Source organism: Alosa sapidissima, chromosome 2 (assembly GCF_018492685.1).
Source record: "Alosa sapidissima isolate fAloSap1 chromosome 2, fAloSap1.pri, whole genome shotgun sequence".
NCBI lineage: Eukaryota > Metazoa > Chordata > Actinopteri > Clupeiformes > Clupeidae > Alosa > Alosa sapidissima.
In genome coordinates this window covers 22609953-22627693 of record NC_055958.1, presented here as the reverse complement: position 1 = coordinate 22627693, position 17741 = coordinate 22609953, and the positions used below count along the sequence as shown (strand labels likewise).

Genomic DNA, 17741 nt, shown 5'->3' with positions numbered 1-17741 from the left:
GACAGTCAGACGGGGAGGCTCTGGAGCAACCTGAGAACTGTTCTTAAGAGGGCGGAGTAAGATTGAAACATTAGGAGAAAGTTCGATGATAGGCTACTTTTTACTTTTTTAGGCTAGCCTACTAATTTACTTTTGTAACTGAATCTGAAGACACACCATAATAATGTAGGATAATGGTCCTTGGATGCAATGAATGCAATTCATGGGGTTTACTGAACATTCCACTGTGAGAGCAGTTTTTCCATTCATATATTCATTCAGAAAGTGTGAAACTGTCAGTTATAATTGAATTACGCTAACAATACCCATTTACTAATAAGAGCTGGTTTATGATGTGCTGCACACATGTTCAAACAATGACAGGTCAAGGTTTTTTGCTGCAGAGAACAGGTCAGGGGCTTTTGGGCAGAAAGTGGTTTGTTGTTTTCACACAGGACTTTTCAAAGGTGACATCTGGATTTTGTCATTGCAGATGTGCAAGTAATCCATGACATGGACACTGACACACCTCCATACGAACACTGGCTTTTAGACCTCATGTTAATAACAGCTTAGGACTTTAAGACAACTGTTTTTTTCTAAAGACTATATTTTGATCTATTTCACTTTTGACTACCAAACACATAGTTGAACCTTCTGCTGTTCTACTCTTTAGCTAAGATGAGGCCAAGCCCTTAGAAGTCAGCAGTTATTTTGGACAGAGTTACATAATTCTGCTTTGCATATGTGAAGCCTTAACTTGTCTGTGAATGCAGTGAAGTTCCTGAGCAGATAATCCATTACAGACACATGCCATGACATCAGTATTGGAGAACACATACACTCAGAAGTGGTTTTGCCGTTGCCCTAAATGCACCCAGATTTTACCAAATCTCTCAATGACCAAAATCCTATTCAAAGTTCTGATGCAGATGCATCAATGTTGATTAGTTCTTGCTCTTGAAGGAACAATGATTATTAGCATATAACATTATTCCATCACCTATTTAACATCACTTTTGTCAGACCACTACTGGCACTGTGATCATTTTGTCATAACATTGCTTGTCCTACACACTTAGAGTGTCCTGGCTTTTTAAAATGTGATGAAATGATCAATTTCACTATATATATCTTTAAAAAAAAATCCTTCATAAAATAGTAGTTTACAAACTGCTGTTCTATGATTATATCTAATTTTCAGGGATTAGTGGGGCTGGATAATTTTACTAAACTAATCAAATCAGGGACCCACACTTGGTGGTTTGGTTGTTAACTTTCCATTCTTTGCATTCCTGAATTAAATTCAGCAAATCAGCATTTTTCCATACATTTGAATTCTGCAATTACCAAAACAACTACTTATGGACGGCTTACCCACTCATGGATATTTTTTTTTTATTGAGGACAACAATCAAATAAATTAAACAGTCACACATTAGCGTAAAGACATATTAGGTGACTCCAAATACAATCAGATAGGACCAGGTACACAAATGAAGTTATGCATTACAGTTTTTCTCGATCGTTTTTATGCTTGTGTCAACTTGTTCTCAAAATAGTTAACACCCATGTCTGAACAAAAGCACTCTGGCCAAAATGACACTTTTGCTTGCAAAAGGCTGTTACTCTCTCAAAACATTTAAAACATGCAGCAAAAGCAAATCTTGACTTCAAACACATCCTGTCGTCAAATCACTGTGCGATTTCAATCAATCATTACACACTGGACAACAAAATGCAAAATCTAGTTCTTAAAATGAGCATTTTTGCTATGTCTGTTCCATTTGAAAAGACAAAATGTACTGAATAAAAAATAATTTATTCATTCCTCCCGAGATGTAACTGTCATTGACATGTAAGACCTACAGTAAACACCTAGGCAAGACAAATTTCATTGAACTACAACTTTGTACTGTTCTTCACCAAATAGGCAATGCAGTACTTTGTCTAAATGTGCATTAGATCCATACTTGCAAATAGCAACACAGAACAGACATGGCATCTCTTATGGATAATGAATGATTGCTGATTGAAGAATTGTGCAAAGGAGTTTCACACAGATGTAGATGTTTTCCTTTTGACACAGGTGCAGATGTTCCTTTTGTTTAGCATGGGAAAACCAATAGAGTTTGGGGTTTTTAAATGACACATTGGCAAGAGATGACTTCTGCTGTGCAAAGAAAGTGTTCATGAAGACCAAGAGGATCCCAGTTTCCTTAAGCAGGTCAAAGCAATAGAGAAAAACTGGAAATCACACTTCACCACATGTTCATTTAGTTATTAACAGCATGAATCAAGGGAAAGTAACTTTTTTTCAATGCTTTCTTCTTTTATCTTTGTCACAGAAGTAACGAGCATAGACCTTGTTGTACATCACTTGGTTATCCACATGAATGGCATTCCTGAGGCACTGCCAGAACCAGGGCTCAGATATGGAGGTATTTATCACTCCCTGTAAACCTAAGGTAAAGAAGAAAAATGTTAGACTAAGGTAAAGAAGAAAAATGTTAGACCAATCAAAATTTGCCATTCTTTTTGAAATAATAGACTCCTCTGTGCTAAAGAGGAGAGGGACTATTTGGCAAGGCACAATCAATTCTGAATGATGTACACAGGTCAGGTTTCGAGCAACATACTGTATATTGTCGTCCAGACAATGTCTTTTCCTGGGAAGACCATGAATATTTCAGGAAAACGATGCCAACAATGGCAATATTTAAACTGTATTTCTCTATAGAGGAAGAGTCTACAATGACCTGTCTGCAGTCCAGACCTGTCAAATTGGGTGCATCATGGAATGAAAAACATGATTAAGAAGACCCCAGACTGTTGAGCAGCTGAAATCCTATATCGAGGAGGATTAGGACCACCTTTCATTCTCAAAACTCTAGCAACTGGTCTCCTCAGTTCCTAAACATTTACAGAATGCTGTTAAAGGAGAACTATGCCGTTTTTAAAGCTTAATTTACCTTAACTTAACAGCTTCTGAGTCATTGGATGGTTATATGACTTATTCTGGGGTGAATGGTGGCCGTCTTGCTTCCTCCTAGCATCTGTGAGCTGAAAAACCAGCCTTGCAACTTTGGGCTGGCGGGCCGTCGGCCTCAGAGACAGAAAGTCGTGCGGCCTCACAATGTAACAAATTGCTTCACTGCACTACACACATACATGCCAGGCACCGGCTAGAACAAGGTACTGATGGACTAGTGATAGACATTCGTCATTGCAGAGCCAGCGAAAAGAAAGCGAGGAAACCGTTGTCGGAGTAACAGGAAAAGAGGAAATGGCAGACTGACCGATTGAGGAGTGTTGTAAAATATATACTCTGAAGCTGTAGGGGGAGCTCTGCAGAGAAACCTGCAAGCAAAAAACGAGAAAACAGCAAAGAAATTGCCAAAACTGCATAGGGTCTTTAAAGGCACACTATGCAAGATTTTCACCTTTATGAAGCCAATTTGATGGTAAACGACTTGTAATAGGCGAATCGTTCACCTATACAGCATAGATGTAGCGAGAAAACCAGCCATGCAACTTCCAAGAGTGGCGCCCCGCCAAAACTCGCGAGAATCTGAAACATTGTCAGTTCTTTGGAGATATTTTTTGCCTGTTGTTAATCCTTCACCTCTACAACAAAAGCATTTGCATTGTGTACAGGGGGGATAAGTCGCGAGAAGTTTTCTATTTACAATAGCAGAGTGACATAAATACATCGTGACTCTAGAGGGAGCTCTAAACTCGCCAAAAATACCTAAACCTGCATACCTTTAAATGAAGAGGTGGAGCAACACGTTGCTAAAAATACCACTGTCCCAACTTTTTTGAGACATGTTGCTGACATTAAATTCAAAATGAACATCCTTTTTCAAAAAACGTGTTGTCTTTGAACTATTCTCAATGAAATTCAGGGTTGACATGATTTGTAAATCATAGCATTCTCTTTTTTTTAATTCACATTTTACAAAGCGTCTCAACTTTTTTGGAATTTGGCTTGTGCAACATTTCAGAATGTTGTGGTAATAACATAATTTCATTAACAGTAATACAGTGTCTAGTACAGTATATTCATATCATATTCTATAATATCATCATATTGATGCTGACATTCTTTACAAAGGTAGCCTATTTCTTTTTTAAAAAAGTTTCATATTATGCTAATGAAATGTGACTCTTATCCAGTACCGGCTTTGAAAAGTTATGACAAACCCCACAATGTTCAGGAGAGGTGATGCTTTGCTTACTTTCCTTTCTGACAGGTGCAACTCTTCAGCATGCCTCTGGTACAGTGAATATGGTTACACAGAGTGAGTGCCTTTGACTGACCTTGTGCTGATATCCCTTTTGTGTTTTACAGTAAGTCAACATGTAGTTGTTTAGTGGTGAGCAGCTTTGATTGTGTTGAGATTGGAATGTGGTGTGAACATTAGTGTGGCCACAGAAATCTGCAGTCTCTGATGAGTGGTTACGCTGCAGTCAAACTTCTGCCTCTAAAAGCAGAGGAGACGCCCACATTTACTCTTCCCTTTTCATAAGGGAAATGACAAAGGCAGAGTTGAGTTAGTGTCATGCCGATTATTCCTTCACATTCTGTTGTAATTTCTAGTGAATTTTGGAATGTGTCAAACCAAAATTGTTACATATTGCTCTTTTAAGGCATATTTAGCATATGTGTGTAATGTATAATGTATGTATAATGTATGCTATAGATAATTATGATTATTCCAACCAATTTCATTGTCTTTGTCACAGAAATAATGAGCATAGATCTTGTTGTAATGTAATGTAAATCAGCATTTTTCCATATATTTGAATTCTGCAATAACCAAAACAACTACTTATGGACGACTTACCTACTTATTGATTTTTTTTTTATTGAGACTAGAGGGTCACTGGTATTATATGGAACAAAGGCATCATAGATACTGGCTTTTTTAAAAATGTTATGGAATGATCAATTTCACTATATATATGTTCTATGATTATATCTGCTTTTCGGGAATTAGTGGTTAGTGTTTTTTTTTTTTATTGAGGACAAAACTCAAATAAATCAAACAGTTACATCTTTGCGTATTAACAAAGACATATCCTGGAAAAGATGACTCAGAATACAATCAGATAGGACCAGGTACACAAATGAAGTTCAATGACCTTCAATAACCATTATTTTCAGAGAATATCATATGAAATCACATGTCCATTTAACAGCATGAATAAAGGGAAAGAGTATGACATGTTTAGTAACTCTTTTTTCAACGCTTTCTTCTTTTATCTTTGTCACAGAAGTAACGAGCATAGACCTTGTTGTACATCACTTGGTTATCCACATGAATGGCGTTCCTGAGGCACTGCCAGAACCAGGGCTCAGCGGAGGGAGTCTTTGGCCATTCCAAAACGCTCCTCTGACACAGTCTCCTGCGAAGGCGCAGGAAGTGGGAGTGCTGCAGCACAGGCTCCAGCAGCAGCAGCACGATCACGTCCACGTTGTCATCCAGCAGCCTCTGGTGCGCCAGGTACACAGCCATCCTGAAGTTCCCACTCTTCACATAAGACTCAGTCAGCACAAACACAGTCTTGCGGCTTTGATAGATGCTCTGCGTTAGATTGTCCAGAATTGGCACCCCGGGGGTCCAGTCTCGCTCCTCTAGACAGATAGGTGAGAGTTTGTCACCTGTTTCTTCCAGTTGGACGCTGAGATGGTTGAGCACCCACTCTGAGACTAGAGGGTCACTGGTATCATATGAAACAAAGGCATCGTAGATACTATCTGATGATTCTAGTGAATGATAGCCCTTAAGTTTTGCCTTAATGTAGAAGAGAACATAGGAAGCATCCCAGTAGAACAAATGCATAGTGGTAGCAATGAATAAAGTGAGAAGAATGAGGAGAGTAGACAAGGAATAGAACAGGGACGCCATGCTGTCATTGACACATTCGTTTATGTCAAAAAGTATGACTGGATGGCCTCTCCTTTCTTCTGGCATGGCACATGCTACACTGGTAGCAAGTCTGGGGATGTTGATATCACTTTTTTCTATCCACAAAATGAATTCTAACAAATCACATGTGCAGTGAAAGGGATTTCCTTGCAGCAGCAGAGTTTTCAAATAGGCGTCGGATCCAGGGGGGAAAGTTCCCTCACTGATTATACTGAGCTTGTTTTTACTTAGATTAAGCAATCGAAGACTTTTGGCACCATTTATGAATCCATCTGACAGTTTAGATATCCTGTTGAAACTCAGGTCAAGCACTGACAAAGATTTTGTGTTTGCTGACAGATTCGAAGAGACTGTAGACAGCTCATTATAGCTCATGTCAAGCTCTTCAAGATATTGCAGGTTGCTTAAGTTACTCCACTGGAAATCAGTGAGGCTGTTATGGCTTATACGTAGTTTTCTAATATAATGTGGCAAGCTTGTGAAAACTTTAGAGGGTATCTTTCTGATGTCATTGTACGATATGTCAAGGTAAGTCAAATTTACAAGATTTGTAAATAAGTTGTGATAGGAGTCATCATCCTTTTTCCACATATGACTAAGTTGGTTGTGTTGGAATTGCAACTCATTTAGAGAGGTGCTATTCATGTATTTGGTTGTCAAAGTGAAGATGGAATTGCTGCTGAGATTTAGAATCCTCAAAGCATGAAGATTTTCTAAAAAATTTAGATTATGTGTCACTCCAGCCACTGTAAAATAATGATTGTTGTAACTGAGGTCCAATACCTCTAAGTGCTTCAACTCAGAGAATGCAAAGTCATATGCTAAGTCAACCTTATTATATGACAAATCCAAGTAAGTCAGGTTTGGGAGAGGCGTGAACTCAGTTCCATTAGGTGCTGCTGAAAAGCCGTTTCTTGAGAGATTGAGGCAGAGGATATCACCATCATATCCTTCAAATTCCTTTTGTGAGATAAAGAAAAGATTGTTCCTGCTAAGATCCAGCACTCTGCCAGTATTGAAACATTCAGGCTTAATAAGGTGACGTGACAGTTCATAAACAAAACCTTTGTCTTGTAATGTAATGTAATTTCCTGTTACTAGGCCATTTGATGATTCAGCTTCATTTGATGCAGAATTTTTGTTTACAGTTACTGGATATAGCCTATTTTCTGAGAGATACAAAAGTGCCAACTTAGGCAAGTGTTTGAACGCATTGGAATTTGAATGCACAATGAAATTTACCCCCAGGTTCAAAACATAAAGATTGCTTAAATTCTGCAGTGGTTTAAATGTGTCTTCCATTATTTCTTGAAACACATAACCTTCCATATGTAGTGTCCTGAGGGACACCAGTCTTGAAAAATGCATTGATAGATTCAATGTTTTGGGGTAAGCTAATAAATCAAAGTTGTATGACAAATCTAATTTCTCCAGGCGAGGTAAGTTCATCAGAAAAGTTCCATCAGCAATTGCACTTGTCAGAAAGTTGAATGACAGGAAAAGATCTGTCAGATTACTCAGGTTTTTAAACCAAGAGCTGTTCATGGTTTGGAGGGAGTTTCCTGCTAGTTGCAACACTTGTAGTTTGGAAAGACTGTCAAATGCTTGTGGATGAATTTCAATGGACCCATTTTTACACGGTACACATGGATATGGCGCATTTTTGCATCGTGGACAGTTTCCTTGAATCCTTAAAAATTGCAAGTTCACCAAGTTGCTGAAATCATCTTTGAAAATGGATTCTATTCTGTTTTCAGCTAGGTCAAGCTCTTTGAGAGAACCTGGTAGGCCTTGTGGAACTTTGGTTATGTTGTTGAAGGACAGGATCAGATTTTCAAGACGAGACAAGTTTGAGAAACTTTTTTCTGTAACATTGAAGGTTTTTTTACATTCATTTCCACTGTAACAGTTTTTGGACAGGGAAATTTCAGTCACGTTTTTTATATCTGAGAAACTACTGTCGTTGAGAGATATGATTTTATTCTCATCTAAAACAATATGCTTCAAACCTGATGGGAGTTGTTTGGGCACGTTGTGAAGACCAACACCTGAAAGCCACAACTGTTTTAAGCTTGTCAGATTTTTGAAAACACTATCGGTCAGATTTACATGATTATTCTTGTTTATCCAGTTTAGGTCCAGATGTGTCAGGTTGAGGAAATCTCTGAAGCTGTCCACCGACACATTCCTTATGCTGTTGCCTGCCAAGCTTAATGAAGTAACATTTCTGTAAATTCCATCTGGTATTTTCCTCAGGCCGCGTCTCATGCAGTTAAAAACTGTTGCTGTAGCATTAACGTCCACATCACAGGGAACTTTTCTCAGGTCCTTGGTGACAAAAACCCCCAATGTTGAGCTGATGATGAGTGAAAAAATTAACCACTTCTCTATAATCAAGAATGTGTGGGCTGCCTGTTGACAATCAAAATGTTAGATGGTTTAATAGATTGATGATTTCAGCAATGCATGAAGCAACACGAGTTATTTACCATAAAAGTACAATTTCACACTCACTTTGATGATGCACAGATTCATAACACTCTGCCATGCACAGTATCACCCGGAATGCCTAGTATTGCACTACGTAATGTTTTGTCTGTTTTTGGCACTGGGTGCCTAGCACTAAAATGATACTCATCATGTTGAAAATTGATGACAAGGAGTATATAAATACCAATTCTTACATTCAACATGAAAAAGTTACACAATATTGCAGTAAGGTCCTTATGGAAAGAGTAATTATGTCAAATACAGTTACATATATTAGAACTTACTTTGAATAGAAAATAAACACACTATGTACATATTTCTGAAATTGGATCATGCATTCTCACCATTTCAGTGACTATCGTTGAACTGCATCTTTGAAAAATGTTGACAGTGAACAGCAGGACAGAGGCGACTTTGCTCCACCGTCCTCCCTAACAGCTCTGATACCATGAGAATGGCAGAAAGGGCTTTGGAGGGAACTTGTTCCTCTTTTCTGCTTTGCAATGACTCACCAAATAGTTGTTTAGTGGTGCATGTGCATAAGGGGGTGTGGACATCAGTGTGACCATTAAAGCCTACAGAATGGTTACTGGCCTCCAACAGAAGAGGAAGCTCTTACATTTTCTCTTCCCTTTTCACAAGATAGGACAATCCAGGATTTATGCTTGTGAGAGTAAGGACAAGGAAGAAACCTATTTTAGGAGCTAAAAGTTGGTATTTTAAAAATGGGTATTTCATCTTTGTTAACTTTGGAATGCTGCACAATTCTTACATGTAGCACCTTTAAGACATATTTAGCAGATTTATGAAATATATCATAAAGAAGTATATGAAAAACGAATTAAATTACATTACGCATTTATTTGTTAAAATTACATTAATTTGTGTATCAGAAAGTCCTTTCATGGTAAGTTCATGACCACTAAACATTAATTACATACACAGATGTGTTTCACATGTTTTTTACATTTTTAAAATGTAAAAAATCAAAAAATGTGACAGAATGCTAAAGGGTTCGTGTAACGCTTTGCAGTACTGTGTTCTATTTGCAGAATTTACATGAAAAAATATAAAAATAGGCTTAAAAATCTATCTGTTATCCATTCTTAAGGACGGCACAGTAAATTGGTTATTGATGCTTGAATTGATTTTGATTTTCAATTGAGCACAATTACGGTTTTCTGTTCAGAAGTTAAAAATTGAAATTCTAATTTTCCGTTTTTGCGACTGTGGTTGGACTGAACCACGAGCACCGGGGGGAGAACACCATCTAGCTGGGCCAGGCTAGATGGTGGACGAGAGCGCCGCCTTAAGTTGTTCGTGATTTTGACTCATTACTTTAGAGATTAATAAATAAAACTTCTGCGATTTTTGGGAGATGGGACGTTAAACATAAATCTAGGCTATACAGGCCTATAGGCTACCCCAAGCACTGTTTGACACGGGGCATTTTTGCTTATTTAACACTTTACGCTAGTCTAGGTTTCATTAAACGAAGACACAACAGTGAGTCATTTATCAGTTTACATTGGCCTGTAGGCTACTACGGCTAAAGTCCATTGGTAATGCTCATGTAGGTCTCCAAAGCCTCCCAGAACAGCTCTTCTCTGTGAGACATGAGTAGAACACGTACTCATAAGTGTCAGGACGCAGCAATGTCTCCCTCTGCATCTGAAGTTCTGGGTGACCATGGAGGGGGTCCCGTCCATAGGGGGACGGAAAAGTCAGGGTTCCACCGTTCCTGATGTAGTCATTGGCAACGTCGACACCAGGTGGCGGGAACCGGGGTGGGATTCAAGCGGTTCTCAGGTTAGCGCCGAACAGGGAATCGGGTAGGCCTATGCCTTTAGACGGGATCGAGTGTGCATTCCAAGCCTGTATGAAATTGCGTATCCCAAACGCCCCAATGTCATGTCAAACAGTGCTTGGGGTAGCAGCCTATAGGCCTAGACTGACGTTGATGGCAAAGCATTCTGCTTTGAGGAATTATTTGCTATGGTATGGCATGGCCATGGTATTCAAATATAGGCTACTGTAGATACGTTCAACATAGGCTGAAAGTTATGTTTAACGTTCCATCTCCCAAAAATCAGTGAAGTATTTGTCAATCTCTAAAGTAATGAGTCAAAATCACAAACAACTTCAGGCGGCACTCTCGTCCACCATCTAGCCTGGCCCAGCTAGATGGTGTTCTCCCCCCGGTGCTCGTGGTTCAGTCCAACCACAAGCGCAAAAAAGGAAAATTAGAAAATTGACGCATCATTTAAATTTTTAACTTCTGAACAGAAAACCATAATTGTGCTCAATTGAAAATCAAAATAAGCATCAATAACCCATTTACTGTGCTGTACTAAATAATTGGATAACGGATTTTTAAGCCTATTTTTATAGTTTTTTTTATAATTTTTTCATGTGAATTCTGCAAATACAACACAGCACTGCAAAGCATTAGACGGACCCTAAAGCCTCCAAGACAGATATGTATGGAAAGATTTTGAAACAAAAAATAACTTTGCTAAAGCTTGTGTTTATAAAACATGTGTAACCTGTGAACAAATGTGATCAAAGCTGATCTACTAACGGCTAGCACTGAAGGTTGCCACCATTTAGGATGATGTCCATTTAGTATGTTTGGTTAGACAACTTGAAGGTATCTACATACAGTAACAATGACATGACACTGTCATGAAGGTGTCATAAACATTATAAACAAGTCATAAACGTTTATGACATAACACTTCTGTCAAGTGCCATTCGGTTTTTGTCATGACAAGTTAGTGTTAGGGTTATGACAGTTTCATGTCACTCTTATGTAGATACCTTCAAGTAAAGTGTTACCAAACATACTACATGGACATCATCCTAAATGGACACAACCTTCAGTGCTAGTCGTTAGTAGATCAGCGTGCACATGAATATGCAATTTAGGGTACATTTTACTGAGAAGAGAGCATGCTGTAGGTTAATTTAGCACATGCATTGTGATTTACCAAGCCCGAAAGTAATTTCATGTGATTGTCTGTCCCTACTGTAAGTATGAAAAGAAGATGCTAATCAGACCAGCATTGAACACAACTGTTACTGTTACAAAGAAGATACCTAGGCACCATTACCCCAGCATTACATGGCTTGGCTGTTACATTCTGTAGTAATTTTCCATGAAGAGGCGTATGTACCACTCTGCAGTAGAACCCTTCGTCCTATTCCCCTGGGTTCATGTACTCATATGTGTGCATGAACTTGCCCATTACGACACCTTTCTTCACACGCACATGCACCAAGCAGAATCAGATCCTACTGGACACTGGGAAATTGTCACTGAAACATGTAAAAAGCACTTAAGAAGCACTTAGGAAAGAGTCCCCATAACACAGACCGACATGATTAATTACGCCTAAGTGTCAAAAACCCAAACCCATGAAGATTAATTGCCAAACCTGACATTGAGACCAACTGATGTCATACATTATATTCAATGGTAACTTTAGTGGGAATTTCCACCGATATGATCAATTGACTTTCTGACATGGGCTCTGATTGGCTTGTCAACATGTCAATCACCAGTCAAAGGGATGAACCCTGATTTCTGATCGGATATTGTGACATAGAAAGTAGGAGGCTTCGAACCCGCTTCTAGCATAAAAGATGGAGCATCATAACTCAGACTTTAGATCGTGCAATTCCTTTTTCTTCCTTCCTTCTATTTTCTTCTACCACTATCTCCTTTGCCTACACTTGCCTGACTAGTAGGGCCTACTTATAATTATGCACTTGCATCCTCTGGTAGCACTATTATTGTAGTAGTATTTACTTAGGGTCTTCTTTGCAATGTAGCTTGAATGCTAGTTCTCATTATTTTGTAAGTTACTTTGGATAAAAGCATCTGCTAAATGTGCATGTAAAATGTAAATGTAGGCATAATGGAAGACAAAGTGAAGGTGTTAATATTGTATATGACTGAAGGAATAATGCAGACATATGCCTCTCCAGCAATGCCATTTTCAAACTGTTGGATGAACTCATGCCTGATTTGGAGTTACAAAGAGTAATACCTGCCATGCCAAAACTTCTTATCTGATGACCTAAATAACGTATGTAACCCCTATTATCAAAATCAATCTAAAATGAACAGGAATAGTCTTAGAAACCATTGAGAAATCAAGTCAATTCAACTTTTCACTACAGTTTGCATATTTTCCCATTCACACCTAAGTCCTTTTTTGAATGCTTCCAGTTTAGGGCAATTCCATGCAAAGGTCATCCTTACCATGGAAAAAAAAAGTTGTGCATACGCAAATAGAACTGTTGTTAAAATCTTCATTTAGGTCTATATTTTATATTGTTTGTAACTGATCTGATTGAATTTGATGGAGAATGACTCTCCTTTTACATCATAAATATGGTGTGCAACCATACCAGAAACAATATTTTTCACATGGTAATATTATACATATTTAAAAAGTGGATAAATGGACCCAAGGTTCAAACAAATTGTGTCATTTGACAAATTCCAGATTGACAAGGGAATGGTAGAGCAACGTCTATGCTCAGCTTGCCTTTAAGAGCACAACTCCTTTTATAGGAAAAGTTTATGCTACACATACAGTGTTGATGCGACAATGTCCATAGTGTGTGTGCAAAGCTGATTTATATCAATGTAAAGTGTGATGACCAAATTGTGCCCCTTTCTTACTTTTCAAACCTTTAATGCTGCGTTATGGATATGACGTTATAGATGTTACATAATGTGAATGTACAAGACTGGAGACTTTATTATACCTCAAAGCCGATAAAACGTCTGTTCTGGTGGCATGTCAGTTTCAACGTATGTCACCTTAGTGTTTACAATTGACAATCTGATCTGAGCGATTATCTTCCCGTAACTGTCATACTGTTGTTGTACAGTAACTGGATTATCGTGTTAGCTGGTGAAGATGGCTGACTTTGCAGCTGGCGTTAACATAGCAGTCTCCTTCTGTTGCAGATCTGTTCAGCCTGCCGTTCACGTCTGCTTAACACAGTTTAATTTGAAATGACGCGATATGCCAGCATTTGAAGTGTCAGGTCCTCTGTAGCTAATACCCACAGAGTAACATAAGTAACGGCAGCAATAAACTAGATGTACCGCATAGCGGTACAAAATATGACCGCCTCTCAGTCCTGCATATTCTCTTCGCAAAAATAAATCACGCTTGTCAATTTGTCTCCATCTACTCCTGTAACTCATGTGCATGTAAATGAGTGTGTGTATATGTGAGTTTGCTTTTGTGTGTAAGAGTGTGTGTGTTTGTGTCTGTGTGTCTGTGTGTGTGTGTGTGTGTCTGTGTGTGTGCATGTGCGTATGCGTGCCTGTGTTTGTGTTTTTATGTGTGTGTGTGTGTCTGTGCGTGTGTTTGCATGCGCACATGCGTATGCGTGCCTGTGTGTTTATGTGTCTGCATTCATGTGGGTGGGTGTTTGTGCATGTGTGTGTGTGTGTGTGTGTGTGTGTGTGTGTGTGTGCTTGCCTGTCTATGTGTTTATGTGTGTGTGTGCTTGCCTGTCTGTATGTGTGCGACTGTGCATGCATGCGTGTGTGTGTGTGTGTGTCCAGGACCCGATGGTATCCCAGCGGAGGTGTTCAAACATGGGGGCTACCTCCTCACACGCCGCTTACACCTCTTGATCACCAAAATCTGGCAGTCTGAGAATGTACCACAGGACTGGAAGGATGCCAACATCATCGTTCTCTATAAGCAGAAAGGGGACAGAGCAGACTGTAGCAACAGTCAAGGAATTTCGCTCCTCTCCAGCAGGCAAAGTCCTTGCAAAGATTATGCTCTCCCGACTGGTCGAGTACATCTCAGAACTTACTCTCCCTGAAACACAGTGTGGCTTCCGTAAGTGCAGGTCCACAACTGACATGATCTTTGCTCTACGGCAGCTACTTGAGAAAAGCAGAGAGCAGCGCAGAGACCTCTACATCGCCTTCATCGACCTCAGCAAAGCCTTTGACACCATTACGCGTGACATGCTCTGGGCACAACTTGGCAAACTTGGTGTACCACCCAAGTTCCTCTCTATCCTGCAACAATTGCACGATGGCATGCAAGCCAGAGTTGTTATGGGAGGGCTTCAGTCTGATCCCTTTAAGGTCAATGTTGGGGTGAAGCAAGGCTGTGTCCTGGCACCAGTACTGTTAAATCTCCTCCTCACAGCAATCACCCGACTGTTCCACCACGCCCTGCAGCACAAAGATGGTATAGACCTGGAATACCGCCTTGATGGCAACCTCTTCAACATCCAGCGGCTCCAAGCTCAGACAAAAACATCAACCTGCCACATCCATGAGCTCCAGTATGCAGACGACTGTGCTGTCTTGGCACACAGCCCAGAATCCATGCAGCATGCCCTGAACACCATCTCAGCGTTGTATCAGTCTTTTGGTCTTCAAGTAAACACCAAGAAGACAGAGGTCATGGCACAACTCTGTACCAAATCTCCTTCACATGTTGGCTTCCACATCAATGGCAGTCCACTCAGTCTTGTTGACCATTTTACATACCTGGGCTCCACACTCTCTGCAGATTCCACCCTTGACAGTGAAATCCACCATCGGATCAACAAAGCCTCATCAGCCTTTGGGCGCCTTAGGAAGAGAGTATTTGGCAACAACAACCTAAAAATCAGTACCAAAGTAGCTGTCTACAATGCAGTCTGTGTCACCACCCTACTCTATGGGGCAGAAACATGAACGCCGTATAGACGCCACATAAACAGCCTGGAGATGTTTCACATCAGATGCCTCCAAAAAATACTCAACCTGTCCTGGGAGGACCGCATCACCCATACTGACATTCTGACTGCGACTGGCACCACCAGCATGGAAGCAGCTCTGGCCAAGAGGCATTTACGCTGGGTTGGCCACACCATTCGCATGCCTGGCTATCGCGTCCCACGCCAAGTCCTTTATGGACAGTTGCTCAACTCCAAGCGGGCTGCTGGTGGCCAGAAGAGACGATACAAGGACTTTACCAAAGGACTCTTGAAGCGCTGCAACGTCAACCCTGGCCAGCTCGAGGCAATAGCATCCAACAGACCAGCCTGGAGAGCCACATGCAACAAAGCAGCTAAGCAAATCAACGACACCTTTATCCAAAGGAGGACCGCAAGACGTGCCCAACGATACCGGCAGGCAGACCCCACCTCCCAATCATCAGGACATACCTGCTCCATCTGTGGAAGAGTGTGCGGCTCCAAAATCGGCCTCCATAGCCACGTGAGGTGGCATCAACGGCAACAACGTTGACCAATCACCCCGCACCCCCCCCCCCCCCCCCCCCCCAACCCCCCAACCCCCTGGAACAAGCGTCATCATCGGACACGATGGACAGCTAAGAGTGTGTGTGTGTGCATGTGCGTCTGTGCACGTGCGCATGCATGTACTTCATGTGTGCAAATCACAAATGAGTGGGTATGGGTTAGGTTGATGCGGGCTCTTGAGGCTAACATACCATAAATATTTTGTCATCTTGGGTGCAACGGTTCAGGTAGGGCTAGTTATTTAGGGCCACCAAGTATCATGTTCCCTGGTGTTTGAGTAACACGGGAATCACTGACCAAAATTGATGACGGTAAAAGAAAAAAATTTATTTCTTTTTTAGATTTTAAATGACTTGTTGTCCTGATTCTTCCTGTGGATCTTAGTGGGCACTGAGGAAGCAATAATTTCATCGCTAGTTTTTCATGATTACTATTTCAATTGTTTCATGTCAAAATTCACTACTTAATTATGTGTTTTATGTAGTTTGTCAAGGACTGGTTCAGACACGTCACATCCATAATGTGAAACCGTCACATCCATAACGCCAGTTTTTCTTACATAATGCATCACGAAAATGACGCATAGTTTCAAAAACACACTTTTTGTGTTCCTTCAAGTCTCCTTCATGCTACATATGTCATAGTTTCGGCAGTTTCCTTCAAAATTCACAGAGTTTGTAGAAAACCTGTAATCTCCTCCATAATCACATCCATAATGCTGATAAAATTCCTTGTATTCTTAGGATGAAACTGATTATATGAAATTAGAGGATCTCTCAGTAGAATGCACTGAAAGTCATTGTCATGGAGTTACATTTCTCATCAAGTGTACCTTCAACCAAACAGGAAAATCTTTTTTTAAATCTATGTCTTTATATCTTTTAAATTAATTTTTACTTAAAGCATTCTGCGGCTCATAAATCACATTTTTTGACCATGTGATCACAGGAACCTGTATTTCTATATGTGTTTTTAGGAATACTGTAAAAATTAGTAACCCCATGTGACCAACAACTGAAAATTGTATGTTAACATAAATTACTGTATCTCAGAAATTACAAGGAGTTACATCAAATGGCTGCATGGTGACTGACCACAATGTTTAGTTTTGTCATGTGTAGCCATTTCTCCCAAGAGGTCTCACTCCAAATATCACGTCAATGGCACTTATAGAACACAAGCCAGACATGTCACAAGCCAGTACTAATCAAAGGCATTGCCATCAATAATTTAACGTTGGATATGTGTTATTCCTGTTGTGTTTTAATAGCCTACAGCACAGATGGCAGACATGAGATTAACTAGAACTCATTGAATACAAATACCAGGTTCTCATAACATAGGCTGCTACATCAATTCATTTCTTCCCTTCTCACGTAGTTCAGCACTGACATCTAGTAGTGTGGTTTCAAGTGGGCACAACAATACCAGCCACCCTCGGAAACCAACTAGAGACAGAGCATTAATTGGAGAAGGATCAGTAAACAATATCTACTCCACATCTTGGAGCCTAGATCTACAGATTTTTTGTAAGGGAAAACTTAAATCGGCTTCACCAAAAATGTGTTCATCAGCCACCTCATTTTTGTGATAAATGTCTAATGTGTATTTCAGTTTACAGTATATGTGTGCATATGGCAAAGACCACAATTTCAGAACATAAATGTTGTTTAGGTGAAATTTATTGGCAATAGTTTTTTGTATAGACACAAACCAGCCTGAAAAATGCATTTAAACAGTCAGTGGCGTCATGCCCATTGAAGTTAAGGGGACACGTGCCCCCTCGGATTTTTCGTCCCTGATAATTTTTTGGATCATAACTTTGTTCCTATTATGCTCCATAATAAGCCAGAGCCTATAACGACTCAAATGTATTCTTCTAGATGTGTAATAAACCGTAGCAAAATAGCTGAAGACCAGTCAACAGCCCTTTTCCTAAAATTGGTGTCTGTGTATGTTCCCGTAACAACTCACACGTGCATTGAGCTCGCAATGTTTTGCTTGTGTTGAACTGTTAACAGTTAACTTTAGGCT

The 17741-nt window shown here is 39.9% G+C and overlaps 1 protein-coding gene across 2 annotated transcripts; it reads right to left on the bottom strand.

The window, feature by feature from the left end:
• Positions 1-2154: 2154 nt before the first annotated feature.
• LOC121702816 (toll-like receptor 8) lies at positions 2155-8885 on the bottom strand. 2 transcript variants are annotated; one of them, XM_042084222.1, is made up of 3 exons: positions 8750-8885; positions 5335-8327; positions 2155-2402 (listed from the first exon to the last, which is right to left on the bottom strand). In XM_042084222.1, exons 1-3 carry the CDS (start codon positions 8750-8752, stop codon positions 2297-2299), a joined length of 3102 nt encoding a protein of 1033 aa, XP_041940156.1. In that variant the 5' UTR covers positions 8753-8885; the 3' UTR covers positions 2155-2296. The 2 variants fall into 2 exon arrangements, with proteins under 2 accessions (XP_041940156.1, XP_041940155.1); XM_042084221.1 differs by lacking the exon at positions 2155-2402 and having other exon boundaries at positions 4979-8327.
• Between the last annotated feature and the right edge of the window lie 8856 nt (positions 8886-17741).

What these genes read in the sequence shown, in the direction of transcription:
- LOC121702816 (XM_042084222.1), bottom strand. An exon ending in ACTCCCTCCGCTGAGCCCTG is followed by an intron (nt 2,403 to 5,334) that starts GTTCTGGCAGTG and finishes ATCTGAGCCCTG; the next exon opens with GTTCTGGCAGTGCCTCAGGA.